Source organism: Fusarium subglutinans (genome assembly GCF_013396075.1).
Source record: "Fusarium subglutinans strain NRRL 66333 chromosome Unknown NRRL66333_c0000002, whole genome shotgun sequence".
Lineage (NCBI taxonomy): Eukaryota > Fungi > Ascomycota > Sordariomycetes > Hypocreales > Nectriaceae > Fusarium > Fusarium subglutinans.
The window spans coordinates 236,967-254,604 of NW_023502065.1; the positions used below are offsets into that span (position 1 = coordinate 236,967).

The 17,638-nt window shown below is 49.7% G+C and overlaps 6 protein-coding genes across 6 annotated transcripts; 2 read left to right on the forward strand and 4 right to left on the reverse strand.

Moving 5' to 3' along the window:
• Positions 1 to 363: 363 nt before the first annotated feature.
• Positions 364 to 1,710, reverse strand: FSUBG_407 (integral membrane protein PTH11; the record flags this gene model as incomplete). The annotated part of the gene is made up of 3 exons (XM_036682019.1): positions 364 to 1,352; positions 1,400 to 1,456; positions 1,509 to 1,710. 3 exons carry the CDS (start codon positions 1,708 to 1,710, stop codon positions 364 to 366), a joined length of 1,248 nt encoding a protein of 415 aa, XP_036543930.1.
• A 3,291-nt stretch (positions 1,711 to 5,001) lies between these two features.
• Positions 5,002 to 7,275, reverse strand: FSUBG_408 (palmitoyltransferase AKR1; the record flags this gene model as incomplete). The annotated part of the gene is made up of 3 exons (XM_036682030.1): positions 5,002 to 5,627; positions 5,681 to 6,959; positions 7,024 to 7,275. 3 exons carry the CDS (start codon positions 7,273 to 7,275, stop codon positions 5,002 to 5,004), a joined length of 2,157 nt encoding a protein of 718 aa, XP_036543931.1.
• A 936-nt stretch (positions 7,276 to 8,211) lies between these two features.
• Positions 8,212 to 9,066, forward strand: FSUBG_409 (signal recognition particle receptor beta chain; the record flags this gene model as incomplete). Its single annotated transcript, XM_036682041.1, has 1 exon — positions 8,212 to 9,066. The coding sequence occupies one exon, from the start codon at positions 8,212 to 8,214 to the stop codon at positions 9,064 to 9,066; it is 855 nt and encodes a 284-aa protein (XP_036543932.1).
• Positions 9,067 to 9,305: 239 nt separating this feature from the next.
• Positions 9,306 to 10,913, reverse strand: FSUBG_410 (cystathionine beta-synthase; the record flags this gene model as incomplete). The annotated part of the gene is made up of 2 exons (XM_036682053.1): positions 9,306 to 10,596; positions 10,651 to 10,913. 2 exons carry the CDS (start codon positions 10,911 to 10,913, stop codon positions 9,306 to 9,308), a joined length of 1,554 nt encoding a protein of 517 aa, XP_036543933.1.
• A 1,259-nt stretch (positions 10,914 to 12,172) lies between these two features.
• On the forward strand, positions 12,173 to 13,795 carry FSUBG_411 (aminopeptidase Y precursor vacuolar; the record flags this gene model as incomplete). The annotated part of the gene is made up of 4 exons (XM_036682064.1): positions 12,173 to 12,279; positions 12,327 to 13,151; positions 13,202 to 13,402; positions 13,453 to 13,795. 4 exons carry the CDS (start codon positions 12,173 to 12,175, stop codon positions 13,793 to 13,795), a joined length of 1,476 nt encoding a protein of 491 aa, XP_036543934.1.
• A 1,807-nt stretch (positions 13,796 to 15,602) lies between these two features.
• FSUBG_412 (uncharacterized protein) lies at positions 15,603 to 17,396 on the reverse strand (the record flags this gene model as incomplete). The annotated part of the gene is made up of 1 exon (XM_036682075.1): positions 15,603 to 17,396. One exon carries the CDS (start codon positions 17,394 to 17,396, stop codon positions 15,603 to 15,605), a length of 1,794 nt encoding a protein of 597 aa, XP_036543935.1.
• Positions 17,397 to 17,638: the final 242 nt, after the last annotated feature.

Genomic DNA, 17,638 nt, shown 5'->3' on the forward strand with positions numbered 1-17,638 from the left:
ACACATAAACAATCTGACGTTCACGCACGTGCTGTCATGAAAGACCTGAAATGTGAATCGCTATATTTGATTGATCCTAAATTCTTCTAAATGATTCTTCCGTTAAGGTCTAGATTCTATGCTTATGTACCACATCGGTATCCGCATACTTGGCCAATGCCAATAGCCTACTCTTTCGGGCTCGAACCAGCCGGCGCCTCCTGTTCTCGACGCTGCTGAAAAGTGTCTATTACCCCAATGAACGTCTCTCTGGTCAGACTCGCCGACATCATACCATCCTTGGAGTGTTAACATGCTCTTTTGAGCGGCGCGGCGCTTATAAGATAAGGAAATCTTTCACTTGGCTAGGGCAGCAACCGTGTATTAATCTTTGGGTCCGTAGGTAATGACTGTTTCCCGCGTGACTTGAATGCCATTGACGCTCTGGCTGCGCTTAGTAGAGAAGCTGGCCAGAGCAGGTTTAGGCTTGGCGGCTACTGGAGGTACTTGGTCGGCTGAGCTGTCAACGCTCTCGGTGTCCATTGGTCCATCTGATTCCAGAGCAGGACTGTGCTCTGGTATCATAGGACAAAGACGTGCCTCATCTTCTTGAGGGTTCTCGCCACCAAAGTCTCGTCTGTGAGGCATCTCGTATGAATCATTGTCGAGTGTATGACTTTTTCTCTTCTCTTGACTATGCGAGTTGGACTTTTTCGAGTTCTTCTCCTGCGAGCGAAGACGAGGGTGAATGAGGAAGGGGATATATCGGACGCAGAATGGCTTAAGCGCTGGGACAGAAACACAAACGAGACTGGTGTTGACCTCGATGAAACTCAAGATAAGCTGTCGTGGAAGAGCCCACGTATAGTCGGGAGCGTCCAAGATGGGAAGAGTGATAGTGGCTCTCCGGATTGTGACGACGATGATGACACCCCCAGTTGCGAAGAGAACAGCGAGTGAGATCTTCTGACGAGTTGGAATCTGCAGAGGTTGAACGATGCGGATCGGGAGAAGAAGAACGAATGTATCGATGACAACGCTGCAGATGACCAAGAAGATAACAAGAACCTCCATTTCAATACACTTTCCTTCGATGGTGAGGTCCCATCCTGCAGATACAGGCTGACATCGAAACACGACGAGGCAGATGTAGACGAAAGTGTATGAGCAGACAAGAGCCATCAATACATGGACGGCTCGACGAACGAATCTATCAGGAGAGATTCGAAGATAGAAACTAAGGACAGAGAGTTTAGCGAGACTGATGCTGGCAGCGTATGTGAGCGTGGCTCCGATGCTCGTCTGCCAGAACTTGGGAACGTATTCGGCCACTGGAATATCCCACATGTGGTTTCCAGCACCAAGGTTGAGGACTACCACTGTCAGATACGACAATAAAGTGGACGAGTATAATACATACGTGTTAATGTGATGCCGAGAAAGATAAAAGAGAAACAGAGGCCAGCTATGCACAAGTCTAACAACTCAGTTAGTACTGCTTCCAAGAGGAAATGTTGAGCAAGACATACAGTCATCAGCACCCAACACACTCTTAACCACATATCTCCTCGTAAAGACCCTCAAGATAACAATGATCGAAGCAATGATCGTCGTCGTAACACCGCAAGGAATAACTCCGCTCCCACTGCTCGGCGGATTACCAAGAGTCCTCGTCTGTCCCTCCGGCGGCTCCATGAGAAAACCCGAAGGGTCATGAGCAAGAGGCGCCATTGTATCTCGACTAAAGATATTAGAAGAATAATAAAGAAAGAGGCTTTTGTTGAAACTGAGCAGTCACTAGATGAGGAGATGACCGTGCAGAATACAGTCCTTCTTCCATGATGATGGGACATGCAGAGGAACTTATATCTTGGGACAAGGAGCTAGGATGTAGAAAATACAGGACGACAAGGCTTACTCCACCACTACAACAGAAAATCTGATATCCCCAAGCAATCTCTGCTCTTTCTCGCAAATATTGTATTCTTCTAGCAAACAAGCCGGGGGGGTCCCAAGTGAGAATCGTTCGACTCAAAGTGACGACTCAACTCTACTAACAAAGTCGCATAATGAGAAAAAGAAAAATTAGAGGCAAACTTTTTAGAAACGTCTCTTTTTTTTAGTTTTGCTTTTGCTTATTCTCGCTCTTCATGCGGTTCTCATTCTAGCGCGTCTGATAATACCCCTGGCTCTCAGGAACCCGGCGTCCCCCTCCAGACCCGCTCGTGGGGAAGAGAGAGGCATTCTCGTAGAGGACCCTTGTCTCTTTCTCGCCGTAAAGTATTACATGTGGCTTTTTCTGGTGGTGAAAGAAAAGCCATGAAGAAGTTTATTCAATATTAGTGGTCTCATTGTCCGAGAGCCGTTTGTTGAGGCGTTTGTCGTCTCACCGGTGGAAGAAAGCCGCATATGTACCTCACGCTGCGGTTCTCTGAACATTGAGGCCTGCAATCACTGTTGCACAGCATAATCGTCGACGTTTATTCTTGGTGTATCTCACGTGAGTACCGGTGTGCTTACCAGGGGCCTAAGTGTGGCAAGGATTATTTCGTGATGCATTATACCCACCAGATCTATATACCGTTGGAAGTAGTCGTTGTGGAGGATGTGGGCTATCCAGCCGAGAAGCTTACTCAGAGGATACTAATACGTATCTACCGACAATGCAGTTTCTTTTTCCCTTAAAGGCGAGTTTCGCTGATCTTATCACTGATTGATTTGTTATCCATGGTTTCGCTCTTGTTTCCTCTTTAGTGCTTTACCAATGATCTTGTCGTGATGAACCCACGGAGTCGCGGATAATGAGAGATCACCCGAGCACAGGTAGTTACAACGACACAGATTGCTAACCCCTCTAAAGGTACAATGAGACATCGCGACAATCTTTAACATCTGTGCCTCGACGGTAACTAACAACCAACATCAAATTCCGGAACCGATCGGGACGCTTTTAAAAAGACAAGACGAAAAGCCTCCGGGTGGCTTGTTCTTCTAGACTCGATCTCTAGTCCCGCGCAAGAGCCTTCTTGACGAGAAATTCTCATCGTCAGTTGACATTTATTTCGTCAGACCACAGAGAGGATCCGCAATTTGGGAAAAAGTGACAGTTGGCGATATTGCTTTTTCGCAAATACTTTACGGGACCCTTGTTCTGGGGGCTAAGCATTGACACACTTGTCGTTGAACGGGTCTTGGTTTTGAAATACCGTGCTTGTTTCTTGATCAAAGTCGGTATCTAGAGAGTGCATGGGAGACATTGAGGTATTGTGTATCCGTATGCAGGTCTGGAGTTGTGTCCGAGTTATCTCCACTTACACGGGGAAGATTCAGGAACGAGATGCAGCTGACACACGAGTCTTGCTCGTAGCCATCTGTAGATTATTATACTGAGGTACTTGCGTTTTCGTCAATATTACAGCTCAAATCTTCAACATGGTGCTGCTTCTCTCGAGACAGACTCGAGACCCATCGTTCTTCATGGTCCTTGGCAAAGTGAGTTATCACAACCCACAACCGGTCCGGTATCAATAATCATTGTTAGAACCACAATGACCCCGAAGATAATTTATGACAGTCTACTCCGTAAGTCTTTGTGCGCGGTCCCGCCCGGATATGTCACAGTCTTCTCTCATCTCCAAACGGGTACGCAAACCGGCAAAAGGCTGAAGGAGGAATCAGGCCATGGCTTGTGAGGAAAAAGCAAATACAGCTTATAGTCTACACCTCGGTTAGGCTTATTGTAATGCAGGTACCGACTGTGGCTGACCTGCTTACTCGTGTAAATGTCTTAAAATAAAAAATCTGACTCTGGAAGAAGGATACAAGTATTACTCTGTTCCAGCTTCTTTTCATTCAAGATTTTGAGGCTCTGATTCACTGAAGAGGTCCACCTCAACTTGATGCTCTGGGCGGGACGAGCGTTGATGAAACAGCGGCCCGTCTTCCCCTGCAGCCGTTGAGAAAGGTGGGAACGACCTTGTAAATCCCACTCTCTCACTCTTCTCTCATCAACAATAGCAGGTCTACGCTACGACGGACCTTTTGTCACCGAGGCCTTAACCCGATCTCATATAACCCAACCCTCTCTAATCAGCACGAAACCAGATCCTGCAGCAATGCAAGATCACAACTCAACTGCCGAATTCCCTGTTTTACAAAATGCTGACTACCTTTCTCCCCCGTAAGATAACACTACCAGCCACATAAACCCCCCTGTCTCGCAAGAATATCTTACCCAGGAAACCCTTGCCAAAGTTCCCGTGAATATCACATATCACCTACATCTCCTTCTCTGACCGAGTTCCATGCTGATACTGCGTGCGGTCTTTTGAGATCGGAGGCCCGCGAGGTCGATGCGGTTTCGACGTCTTGATTGGAGTTGGAACGAGGTGTGTCTTGAGCGTGAGTTGCGATTGGGGCCTTTGCGAGCGGCTGTTGATATATCATGTTTCAAGCTCGCCACTGAGAGGGTGTTCGCAGTTCTTGAAGACAGTTTTTCCGCGATATATACTACACGAGCGGGAGGCTAGTAGTTTAGCCTCTGTGATGGCACGAACGCTCTGTAGCCTTCATGATCTAACCTTTGTAACCGATCGACACGGGAGCTATGGTCCTAGTTGGCAATAGTTTATCATCATCTAGATCCTGCAGGCCTCACAGGAACTTCTGACAGCTCTGAAACCGAAACTTCTGAAATACAATTTCTTCATCTTAACGCCCTTACCGCAAAAGGTTTACATTACATACACCACTGCTAGTATACAGTTCTCGTCATATATCCCGTACCCAACTAAGCACTTTCCACTAGAGTACAAGAAAAAAGAGAAGAATGGTCATAATGAGTACGCCTCTATTCTTTCTTGAAGCCCTTGGTCTACCAGAATACTCTCCCAAGTACCCGCATATAGTCGTAATGCATCATTCACCCGTCGTTTACCACCAATCTCTATGTAGTTGGCGCCGGTCGTATAACGTGTCCCGATTAACGACTCCTCAGTTCCCAAAAGCAATGCTCGTCATCGTCTAAACCTCTTCCGTTCCAACCGCCTCGTAACCACCACGTTCCCTACGACCCGTCAACTGCATCAGACCAGGACTCTCGTACATGGCTGTGTAGTCAACTCTCTCGCCCCCAAGCACAGCAGCTCCGTTCTCTCTTTGGCCGAAGATAGGCGCAGGATCGCACCAAAAGTCCTTGCAGTTGGCAATGCAGCCTCGGCTGTAGGGGTTCTTCTTCTTGCGCTTGTTCTTGGTGGAAACGGCACCTCTGCCGGTAATGGTCTCGATAAAGGGGTCGACGCCGAGGGTGCGACTCAAAGACTTGAGCATGCCGCCCTTGTGCTTGTGGTGGTGGCCACCAGGGGTTGCTGTTGCGGATAGAGATGGGTGATTGGGGTCGAGAGGGGCGCCAGTAGATGTGAGAGCGGTAATCGCAGTTCCGTCCCTAACACCAAACATGTTCTCATACGTAGTCATAGCTCGAGCTACCTGAATGAACTGGGTAAACAAAAGCATGGTGACCCAGAGGAGTTGAAGCGTGATCCAGACGGCCAAGATTGCAGTGTACGAGTCAGCATTGATGAACTTGCAGAGGTTCGGGCTAAGAACGTTGCAGGTATCCGAAGCGTTGCTGCTGATGGTTTCGAAGTCTACGACATTGTCAGCATGGGCATAACGTCAGAGTAGGGGGTCTTGAACTTACAGTAATACAGTAAAAAGTCGTATGAGATGATACCGAAGGTCAGCGAGATGAGGTAGAAGAAGAAGTGTCGGTGGTTGTTAATGCCGACACAGTTGTAAACCCAAGGACAATGGTGATCATGCTTGGCAACACATCGTTGGCATCGGCGGCAGTGCTTGCTTCGAAGAGGCGTCTGAATCATGCAGGTAACACAAAAGTTGGTCTCGTCGTATTTCCACTGTGACAATAGTCCGTCGATGACAGCTTTCTGCTCCGCAATTCCGTTCATCTTTGGCACAAAACCCGGGTCGTATCTCATGCTGGCAACGTAAAAGTACGCGGTCAAGCCCAAGGAGATGCCGAAGAAGAGGTTGAGAAAGGTATGGCCGTGACCCTCACTGGCGCCAAGTGTTGTGGCAAAAAGGACGGTAGTCAACCAATTCACAGCTGTTAAGAAGAGCGTGGCCGCAAAGATACCGGTGAGCCAGGGAGTCTTGTGAAAGTGCCGCATATCGGGAGGCGCATATTCCAGTACTTGCTGAGCAACCCACTGAACACCGTAAACCACAGCGAATCCAACAGGAACGCCAATGTAGATAGGCGCACTCGAAACGGCCATAAGCATGGCCCAAACAAGAACGAATGGCCAGATGAACAAGAACCTCGTGACGAAGGCTCTCTTGTCCTTCAAGAAATAGCTAGCACCAGGCCAGGGCGGAACTGCAGGATGGCCGTCCTCGTTGAAACCGCATTCTCGAAGCGCTCTGTGCCAGGCGCCCTCCGTATTAAGCTCGCTGGCCGTCACAGCAGGAGTCTTACCCGTCTGTGTCTTTGCGAATCGATCGGCGCCGTACTCGATGAGTTTGAGGATACATCCCGGGCTTCCCTTGACGAGCGCCCAATGCAGCGCGGTGAAGCCTTGCTCGTCTGTCGCATGAACGCTTGCGCCCCAGCGAAGAAACAGATCAACGCACTGAGGGAAGCCCTTGTACGCAGCCCACATGAGCGCAGTGTGGCCGAACGTGTCGGTAACGTCGACGGGGATTCCCTGGTGAAGCAGGAGGACAATCAGAAGGACGTTGCCGTTGAACGTCGAGATGTGAAGCGTGTTGTAACCTTGAGCGTCGGTGATGAGAGGGTCGGCGCCGTGCTGGAGGAGCAGATTAACGGTGTAGTAATGGCATCGCTGGGCAGCCCATTGGAGCGCTGTTGCTACCGACTCTCCGCCCTTTCTGTTAATTTCGGCGCCGTGTTCGATCAAGAATTTGCACATCGCATATTGATTGTTAATCGCAGCCCACTATACGCAATGTCAGCCAAAGTCCTCCATCATCCCAACGATCGCCGCATGGCTTGTAACTCACATGTAAGGGCGTGATACCCTCATCGTCATGGTAGGTCGCATCGTACTCGCCCGACTCGAAAAGCTTCTCCATGGCCGGTACGTCTCCTATCCTAGCGATCTGCATGATATCCTCCTCCTGGGCCTGCGTATCTCCTGGTAGACTACCCATCTCGACTTCATTATTCAGCTTTGGCGTAGCGGCATTCGATTTGCCCGTCATCTGGATGGGCGCGGTCTGGCCGGAGGTGGAACTGGTGCTGATGCTCCCCATGGCAGGCTGGCTTGTAGCGCGGGGAGGAACAGTTCGGGTGGACGCGATCCTAGGTAAAGACGAAAGATGATTGAGAAAGTCGACTATTCGTACATAAACATTATCTATCAGGCTTGTACACGCGCAATAAGAAAAGAGAAGCTGTGAAGGATGGAGGAAGGGGAAAAAGTGAATGGGCTTGGCTGAGTCTTGGCTGAATTTTGGAAGGCAGTGAGCGCGTGGAGAAGGTCTACGTATTACTGAAGCCGTGATGCCGAGAGGCTGAGCTCAGACCCTCCCCTATATGGGGAAAGCCGCCCGCAAGAAAAGCTCAGGGCTGAGAGATGAAGCTGGTTCTTTTTATCCTTATTTTAAAGTATTGTTGACATTCAACTACCTCGGTAGTGAGCCCAAGAGTACAGCTTATCATCTAGACTAAATACAATTCCAAAGTGCAAACACTACATCATAAGATCTTCTAACTTACTTGATTAATTGACCTCACTTCTCTTCTCTTCTCTCGCGGGGACAACCCAAGTTTGGGACTCTCCTAGGCTCTGCACTAGGGAACCGGCACTGCCATTGCCTTTAATTAACAGGGTCTTTTTGTGGCTGATTACGTCCCATTTCCCCCTTATCCCCTTTCTGTCCCAGTGGGATTTCGATATCTTCGCTCATTGGTCACAACGTATTTCCTGTCGTTCGTGGCTGTGGCTGAGGCTGATGACCGATGTGGGGACGCCGGTCGAGGAGCTTCCAGTGGGCTGGCCAGATATCGCCTCGCACAGCTTTGTCAAACTAACAGCCAACTGTCCGAATAGCGTCATTCAGCGATCGCATTCGACGTCAACAAGGCTGGTCGACTCACAGAGAAGCCTGGGCTGTCCTCCCTTTGCTCTAAAAGTCGACAGCTACCGCGACAACTCAGGCGCCAATTGGTGCCACACATCGCCCACCATGGCCAACTTCATCGCAACCGTCGAGGCCATCATGACACCCTCGCTGGCCACAATCATTATTGGTGCACTTATCATCATCGGTGCTCCTATAATTCTTCACCTCATCCTATCCTCATCAAGGACATACACCGTCGCCCCCAGCGTCCTCCTTCTCGGTCCCGCCAACGCTGGCAAGACGTCACTTCTCACACTCTTTGAGCGCGGCGCTTCTGGTACCGAGACGCACACTTCCCAGGTGTCGCACGATGTCGAGCTCAACGCCTCTACCGACTCGGATAACAAGCATTCGTACCGCAACCACGACACCCACGATGGTACATACACCAAGTTCTTGCTCGTCGATACTCCTGGGCATGGAAAGCTGCGAAACGTGCCTATGGGCAAGCTGGACCGCACTGAAAAACTAAAGGCCGTTGTCTTTTTGGTGGATGCCGCTGCTATCGGAGAGCCCGAGGTCCTTGCGCCCACCGCTGCGTATCTCTACGACGTGCTGCTCTTCCTGCAGAAGCGCGCTACCACCGCCAAGGTCAAGGCTGCGATCCCTATTCTTATCGCTGCCAACAAGATGGACCTCTTCACCGCTTTGCCATCGACACTTGTCAAGACCAACCTTGAAGCCGAGCTGACGAGAATTCGTGCTTCGCGAAGCAAGGGACTGCTGGACTCGGGCGTCGGATCTGACGACATTGGCTCAGAGGAGCAGGATTCTTGGCTGGGCGAGTACGGATCCTCCAAGTTCACCTTCAGTCAGCTCCAGGAATTCGATATCGACGTTGATGTTCTCCCTGGAAACGTCACTGGCGATGGTCCTGGGGCAGACAAGTGGTGGTGGTGGATCGCTCAGCGGGTATAACAGCGGCGATCAATACATCACAAAGGGAGAGGAATGGGACACAATTATATTAATGACATTTTTTAATTCATGCAGCTGATTCCGTCGCAAATGCCATGTAGATGTTGAGTCTACCGCCCAAAATTCAGTCTATCAAAATAAATCCCATCTTTTTCTCTAAGGTATCCTGGAACGCCAGACGTGAATGTCGTTGAAAACATGAGTACTCGTTCCCCCCTCCTCTCGCGAGGTTCTCCCATCTACAGCTTCTTGTTGATCATCCATGTAAGGAGATCAACCTTTGTAACAATAGCAATAGGCTTGGACAGAGACTTGGAGTCGTCAGTCTTCTCAGTGACGACCGCTGCACTGTTCCACTCAAAGAACTTGCTAAGTGTGGTAAGGGGCGTGTCCTTGGTGATCTCAACGAATTGCCTACGCTTGCCGGGGTTGATGGGGGAAGCAAATTCGCGAGGATCAGTAACGATCTCGTCGAGGCGCGCAAAGTCAAACATGACGTCTGATACAGGGCTCTGGGCGGTGGCGCGGCCGCGGGAGATGTAGCTTAGCAGGTTGCCCAGTGTGACGAGACCGACAAGCTTGTGGCCGTTGGCGGAGAGGACGGGGAGTTGATCGAAGCCCTTGTCGCGCATGGTCTCGATGGCCTCGGAGCAGGAGGAGTTGGCACCGACGGATGTGACGGGCTTAAGGCGGAGAGCGGCAATGGTGGCACCCTCATAAGGATCGGAGGTCTTCTTCTGGCTGTTGCCGTTGATGGTGGATTCAACACCGTTGACGGGGAGGAGGTCGTTGGCGGCGAGCCAGTCGTCATCAGCGAACTTGGAGAGGTAGCTTCGGATGCTGTCGGGCAGGACAACAACTACAACATCGCCCTTCTTGAAGTTGTACTCCTTGACAGCGAGGAGCATGGCGGCCATGGCAGAACCAGAGCTGCCACCAACGAGGATACCCTCCTCGGCGATAAGTCTTCGTGCAAGGTGGAAAGACTGTCGGTCATCGGTCTTGTACCACTTATCAACGATCTGCTGATCAAGCACATCGGGAATGAAATCATATCCGATACCCTCCACCTTATAAGACTCGTTGGCATGCTCCTCGTTCAGAAGCTCAGGCAGAGCAAGGATACTGCCGTGAGGATCCGCAGCAATGACCTTGATGTCCTTGTTATGCTTCTTCAGACCGCGAGCGAGACCCGTGATGGTGCCACCGGTACCAGCACCAGCGACAATAGCGTTGATCTTGCCGGCAGTCTGCTCCCAGATCTCCTGAGCGGTGCCGTGCTCGTGGGCGAGAGGGTTGTTCTCGTTGCTGTACTGGTCAAGAATATGGGCGTTGGGAAGCTCCTTCTCGAGACGGCGGGCAACACCGATGTGAGACTCGGGAGCATCCCAAGCAGCTTGTGTAGGAGTACGGATGATGGTGGCGCCGAGGGCACGGAGGACGGAGACCTTTTCGGCAGACATCTTCTCGGGGAGTGTGATGATAGTCTTGTAGCCCTTGATAGCTCCGACGAGAGCAAGACCGATACCACTGTGAACAGTCAGTCAGCTGAGATCCGAGAGCTTCGAAATGTGGTGATCTTACGTGTTTCCACTGGTAGGCTCGATAAGAGTGTCACCAGGCTTAATTCTTCCGCTCTTCTCAGCCTCTTCGATCATGCGCAGAGCAATTCTATCCTTGACACTGCCGCCAGCGCTGAACAGCTCTGGCTTGACGTAGACATCGCACTCGATGCCCAGCGACTGGGGGATCTTGTTAAGTCTGACGAGAGGAGTATTTCCGATGAGCTCTGTTGCCGAGTGGACGGTAGCAGCGCGAGGCGGAACGTGAGGAATCTGAGAAGCCATTTTGAATGAATTATTGTATTTGAAGAAATAAGAGGGAGAAAAAAGAGTTTCTCATACGAGAACCGACGACTTAAGTTAAGCACGCCACGGGACGCAAACATTGTTAGCTAATGGGCAAAAGGTGGCGGGGCCGGGCATGACAGAAACTTTGGATGTGCCCCGCCAATGCCGAGTGTATCCTCTTAAAACCGTTCTAGAACGTGAGCTAGAAGGTCGAGAGGGTGGAATGCGGTAGGCGGTGAAGATGTCAGGAGATCATGCTCGGTTTTGGGAGAACCGAAAGCCGCTGGCTTACCCGGGAGCATCGGCATCATGAAGTTTTGGATCAAGTTAAGCTACGCATTAAGCTTAAATGTAGTTGAAGTCGACCTATTATTATGTCTATGTCAACTCAATGATGCCTGGAAAGAAGATGAATTATCATTTATAGTAAATTATTGAGATATAGTGATACTCAGCACATTGTTATGTACGAACACATATTATTGCTTTGTTCTACCTTGGCTGGTAACGACAGAAGCACATCAACTTTCTTCCTATGACACCATAACCTCAGTCTCACAATCCAACCGTTCACCAAATTCATGTCATGATGAATAAACTCGCTGACCCAATTGACCCATCTCATTGATAAGGCACCATCATCCTCGGGGATTCATCCCAGTTCTTGACAACCAGTCTAGCTAAAAGTAAGCATACCTATTCACCCTCTTCAAAAGTCCTCGAACCGTTTACAATAGTTCCTCCGCCACTTGCTCGAACCTATCATCAGCCTCCCGGACCTGGCTTCCACCCCGCACCTCCTTGTAGATCTTATCTCTGCCATGCTTGTTTATCGTTGGCGCCGCGACATGGGTTGTGAGCACCTGTCGATGCCAAGACTTCGTAGTGTTGCGACCTGCCATTTTCGCATCGTCTACCGATGGGTTCGATGTGAGCTTTGCTAGACGCTGTTGCATTGGGGGCCTTGAGTTGTAGTTGCCCACCTTAGGTACTGAGCCATTCAATTGGTAGTAGCGACGGGCGTTGTGTAGGTACCTAGCTGTAGCTCCTTACCTAAGGTATATGGATAAAAGCTGTATTGGTATAAAAGGGAAGGATCTATCGGATTGTTTGGGGTTTGTTCTTTTGCTACGATCATTGATCTCAGGATCTGTTCCTGTCAAGTTACATTATCGTCTTCAAGTTACATTATCGTCTTCAAGTTACATTATCGTCTTCGAGAGGCATTGTTAACGACTCCTTCGATAATTATCATCATGAAGTTTCTTAATACTTTGCTCTACGGAGCTCTCCTCTTCTCCGAGGTGTCGGCTACCAAAAAGCTAACCCCCAGTCAAGTTGAGGGTGACATTAAAAAGTCCAAGTATGTCGAACCTTGGTCAATTGGCTGAACACCACTAACAACCACAGTCTTCGCAAGACCCTTGAGGACCTCAACACAATCGCCAAGAAGAACGGCGGCAACCGTGCCTTTGGCTTCCCCGGCTACAAGGCTTCCGTCGACTACATCTCCAAGCAGCTCAAGGGTCAATACGGAAAGCATCTCAACACTTACATCCAGCCCTTCAACTACACCTTCGAGCAGACCAAAGATATCTGGGTCCGAGGACCCGATGGTGAGGACGTCTATGTCGTCACTCTCATCTACAACGTCGGCACACCTACACCCGATGGTGTCACTGCTCCTCTTGTTCTCGTCCCAATTGACGATGAGCGTGGATCTGGGTGCTTCGCGGACCAATGGGAGGGTGTAGATGCCGTGGATAAACTCGCTCTTGTTAAGCGCGGCTCGTGTGCTATCTCGGACAAGCTCAAGCTCGCAAAGCAGGCCGGTGCTCGTGGTGTTCTCCTTGTCAACAACCAGCCTGGCGAGGGCATCACCAGTGCGACTCTCAGCGCTGAGAACCTTGAGCTCATCGTCCCTGTTGGTGTGATTCCTCTTGAAGTTGGAACTGCTTGGAGAACACGTATTGAGGACGGTGAGACGCTCGAGGTCACTTTGCTAGTGGACTCTTTCTATGAGACCCGTGAGACCTGGAACATCATCGCGGAGACTAAGCAGGGTGATCCCAACAACGTTGTCATGATGGGTGCTCATCTTGACAGTGTCCAAGCTGGTCCCGGTATCAATGATGATGGTAGTGGAACTGCCGGTATTCTTGAGATTGCCAAGTCTTTCACCAAGTACACTGGCTACAAGAACAAGGTCCGCTTTGCTTGGTGGGGTGCTGAAGAGTGAGTAACACAGTCCACGTCTCTCTGCCGTTGACTGATTTGTGATACAGGAGTGGCCTTGCTGGATCATACTACTACGGCGAGCAACTCACCGAGGAGGAAGCTGACAGAATCCGATTCTACTTCAACTACGACATGATCGGTTCCCCTAAGCCCAAGTACTGGGTCCAGGCTAGCAAGCCCGCTGACCGAGTTGGAGGAGATATCCTGGCTGCTTGGCTCCGCAAGAAGGGCAAGACCGTCGAGTGGGAGTAAGTCCAGGCGCACACTATTCGCAAGAACATTACTCACAGTTTCATAGGGAGTTTGGTGAATCTTCCGATTACGCCGCCTTCGTCGAACTCGGCATCCCATCCTCTGGAATCTTCACTGGCGCTGATGCTGAGACCGATCCTTGCTATCACTTGGAATGCGACACCATCAACAACATCCACTGGGGTGCTTTGACCCTCAACACCAAGACTGCTGGTCGTGCTGCTGCCCAATTCGCTCTTAGCCTCAAAGGCGTTCCTGCACGAGACAAGACCTCTGCTAACCCCAAGAGCAAGCGAGCTGTTGCGGCGCGTTTTGAGCAGTGGCAGAAGAAGAAGACTCTTGCTAGCAATGCGCATAAGTGCAACCATAAGACTAAGGTTGTTGTCTAAGCATGGCAAGAAAGTGGTGATGGAGAGGGATGACGAGGTTATGATGATCATGAATTAGTGTATAGACTTTATGAATGTGTTTGACTGCGATGCTCCTTATGTTTATTTCAGTGTCGTGGTAAATGAAAATGCTCGCTCGCTCGCTTGCTGACTGTAAATGCCTCCCATATGATGCCTGACTGCAATGCATTACAGCTCTCTTCACCATCCCTCATTTCATTTGTCGTATCCTCCATTCCACATTACTCATAACTCATTCATCCTGTGATCTTCTGTTGACAGACATGACAGTCTATCGCCAATATGTCCTTGGTGAATTATATGTCCTCGGTGGATTCTCTCCCCTTCTCGGGTTAGGAATAGGAATCGCTCTATAAGTCGGAAACTTCGGCCCCCCCGGAATCTGCTCCCTCTGCACAACCGGAGACGGAAACTGAACAGGAACAGGCCTAGCAACAGGGACAGGCACAGGCCTTACCCAGTTCTCATTCGGCATCCTCTCAGACCAACCATCCGAAGAATCCGCATAACTGCTCCGATAACTCCTCCGCTTCTTGGGCTGCTTCGGTCTTCGACAGCAACATACCACAATAAAAGCGAGCACGAATACTCCAACGATACACCCGATTATTGCTCCGATTTGCGCACTGCTTAATCCATCGCCGCTGTGTTGAGACGTCACGACGGGACGGTCCGTGGCTGGAGCCGAAGCTACACCTAGCGTGACTTGGGTGGTGTAAGTGGTCGTGGGGAGGGAAACAGTCTGCGTTATAACCTGCACCTCTTGGCGGGCATTCATGTGGGGAACGCCCATGATGAAGGAAAAAGAGCAAAAGTGAAGTTATTCACAAAGCAGAAAGTGCAAAAAAAGAAAAGAGCAGAATCGGGGGCCATGACACCCTTTTTGAAACATCCGTCCCGTCCCACAAGAGGCAACCATCATGAGCATCTGCTGATACACTTTTGTTTCACTGTACCAACAGCCCTACAGACCAACGACTCTGTTTTTTTTTATCTGCAGCGGAAACTGGTTAGGACGCGGGCTACGATGTAACTGTATCTAGGTCAGTTGGTCGACGGTTGACCAATGGCGCGTGAGGTTTTGGATGAGGGGGTGTGGTGATGCAGGCTGGGCTAGGCTGCCATAGCTGATAAAGATGACCGCAGCGAGACTTTTTGCTTGCCTTTTTGTGTTGGTCTTGTACTTTGGTTCGCATTTTGGGTCCCGGCAGGCAAGATGCTTGTTATGACTGTTCGGACAAGATGTATGTCATTGTGATTTGAGACTAGCTCCAAGAACGATGCACTATTATTTGCCTGCTAAAGCTCTGGCTTCATGCACGTTACTTGTATAAGTAAAGACTTATTCCACTTAGTTCTGATGCGTTTTCAACATGCTGCCGCTTTGATGCAGATATTGACCTCGCAATGCTCTCCGTATTAGTGATCATATCTCTCGGGAATATTACCACCGAAGTACACCCATGATGATGCCCTGGATTATCATTCGAAGACTCTGTCAGATGAGGTGCATCAATCTTGTTTTATAGTAATAACGTCTTGAAGTAAACTGTGTTCTTCTGCCATCACGCCACAGGCTCACCAAGATCTCTCTTCTCGCGCTTCGGCACCTCGTATCAATGTATTTTGAGGAGGGAACAAAGATCAGGGGATCAGATTAGCGAGTTCGATGACTTGTATTTTATGATAGGCTATAGATGACGGACCTGGGCCACAAGGTTGCATTCGACATCTCAGCCGAGCGTCCCGTCCTTGATGTGCATCATTTGAACATAAGCAGAGTCCATCATGGCTTCCTTGACAGAGTGACAATGCGAAAGTCACATGCTCCTCTTCCACGTATCTTATATAGGCTCGTCTCGACAATGTCCACGACCCAGCCAGCGACATGCAGCTCAGGTGGCCACTGCGCTTCCTTCGAGTACATAAATTCTTCCGGTCCAAACTGTGGTTTATAAAGACCTTCTGGGTCATTATCACTAACACATGAAACACCATCATCAGCAGCAGCAAACGCCGCATAATCTGAACCTAAATCTGAATATGACTCATAATTATTGGAACCATCGAAACCAGTCTTGCATCTCTCTACCCGAATCTCGCGGAGATTGGGCATACCGTCGAGAAGCAATTTGTAGACGTCTTGGTTATGCAGCTCACGTTCAGATTCGATCCAGTCCTCTGTCTTCCAGATCCCACCACAGTACAGGTGAAGAGTCTCAATCGATTCCGGCAGAACCTCACTCAGTCGTGACAGAGGCTCAATTTCTCCGATTAAAGCCTCCTTACTGACTCCGAGGTGTCTGAGGGATTTGAGATCTCTGAGGGAACCTATCAGTCCCTCACCTGGGCCGCGATGCCGGGCCCATGTGCTGTAACTCTCAAAAAAGAAGGTGTTGAAGTCGAACTCTTCGAGATTTTGACCATGTTTTCGAAGAACATCACCAAAGTCATCAAAGTTGAGGATACACTCTTCCTCCTCACCATAGCCCATTTCATGGTCAACTATTAACTGCCTTTCCTCGTCGGGTAACCTAATCGAGATACCCTTGAGCTTCGGACAGCGAGTGAGAATGGTCTTTAGTCCTTCAGCATCGATGTATGATTCCATGAGGTCGAAGTACTCCAGGTTGTAGTTCTTGTGCTCAGGCCATATCAAGCCTTCGAGTTCGTTGCCATAACAGGCAGTACCAAATGTTCTAAGTGTTTTGAGCGTAGAATTGAGAAGCAGAGGTTCAATAGTCCAAACATACTTGATGGCCCCTGGATCTTCCACCACCCTAATGCGAATCTCGGTGAGGTTTGCAAAGCGATAGTTTGCGAATGTGCCCTTGGAAATGCCCTTCTGCTGGTATTCTTCCATGCTTAATTCTTTACTGTAGTCTTCCACGTAATCTTCCTCATCAGAAAAGTCATACTCTTCTTGTTTCTTGGCATAGTATTCGTCGTCGGAAAATTCATTCTCTTCCTGCTTCTTGGAGCAATCTTCGTCATCAGACAAGTCAACCTTTCTAGTTCGTTCAAGCCAGCCTATAGGTCTCCCTGCATCCGGGCTTGCACTCAACAGCCAGGGGAGTGTGGTTGGACTGCCATCCGTAGTGCAGTCGACGACCTGCACGTGAGGCATATACGCTAGGATAAGAGCTGCAAAGCCACCAGATGCAATAACTCTCATCATCATACGTTTGAGCGCATGGGGGATGTCCAGCTTCTCCATTCCTGATCGAACGAGTGCCTTAGTTGCATCTATGCCCAATATCTCCACCTGCTGTGAGAACTTGACACAATCGGTCAGAGAGATAGCGCGAACTTGCTCTGCGAGCTGCGGATTCTCGACGAACGTTCTGAGAAGAAGAGTGCCAATGATCTTTGCGCCTTTGCGGCCTTCAATGACAATGGTGCGGTACAGCAGAGGTTGTGCGATACGCCGGAACTGGCGGCAAACCAGGCAGAGGTTGCGGAGTGCGGCTGAGCCTTGATGATCCAGTCGATTTCCATACAACTGCCATTTGTCTAGAGGCATTTGGTCCTCCAGTTCGGCAAATATTTTATGCAGGATTTCATCTGGAAGAGCCTCCATGGCGAGAAATCAAGTTGCGGGAGTAATTCGTTCTGTCTTGTCGTTATCACCAGTGAACGAAAAGAAGACTATTGACGCGTCGTATTCGTCCGTCAAAGCGTGACTTCACACAGTTAGCGCACCATCTTTAACACCTCCCTACCCCTGCACAGCAGTGATACCCTAGAAACATGGACGTGACGGTTGAAGAGAATGACTGAGGATAGATTCTCAAATATATAGTAAAAGCCAGGTAAGGGAGC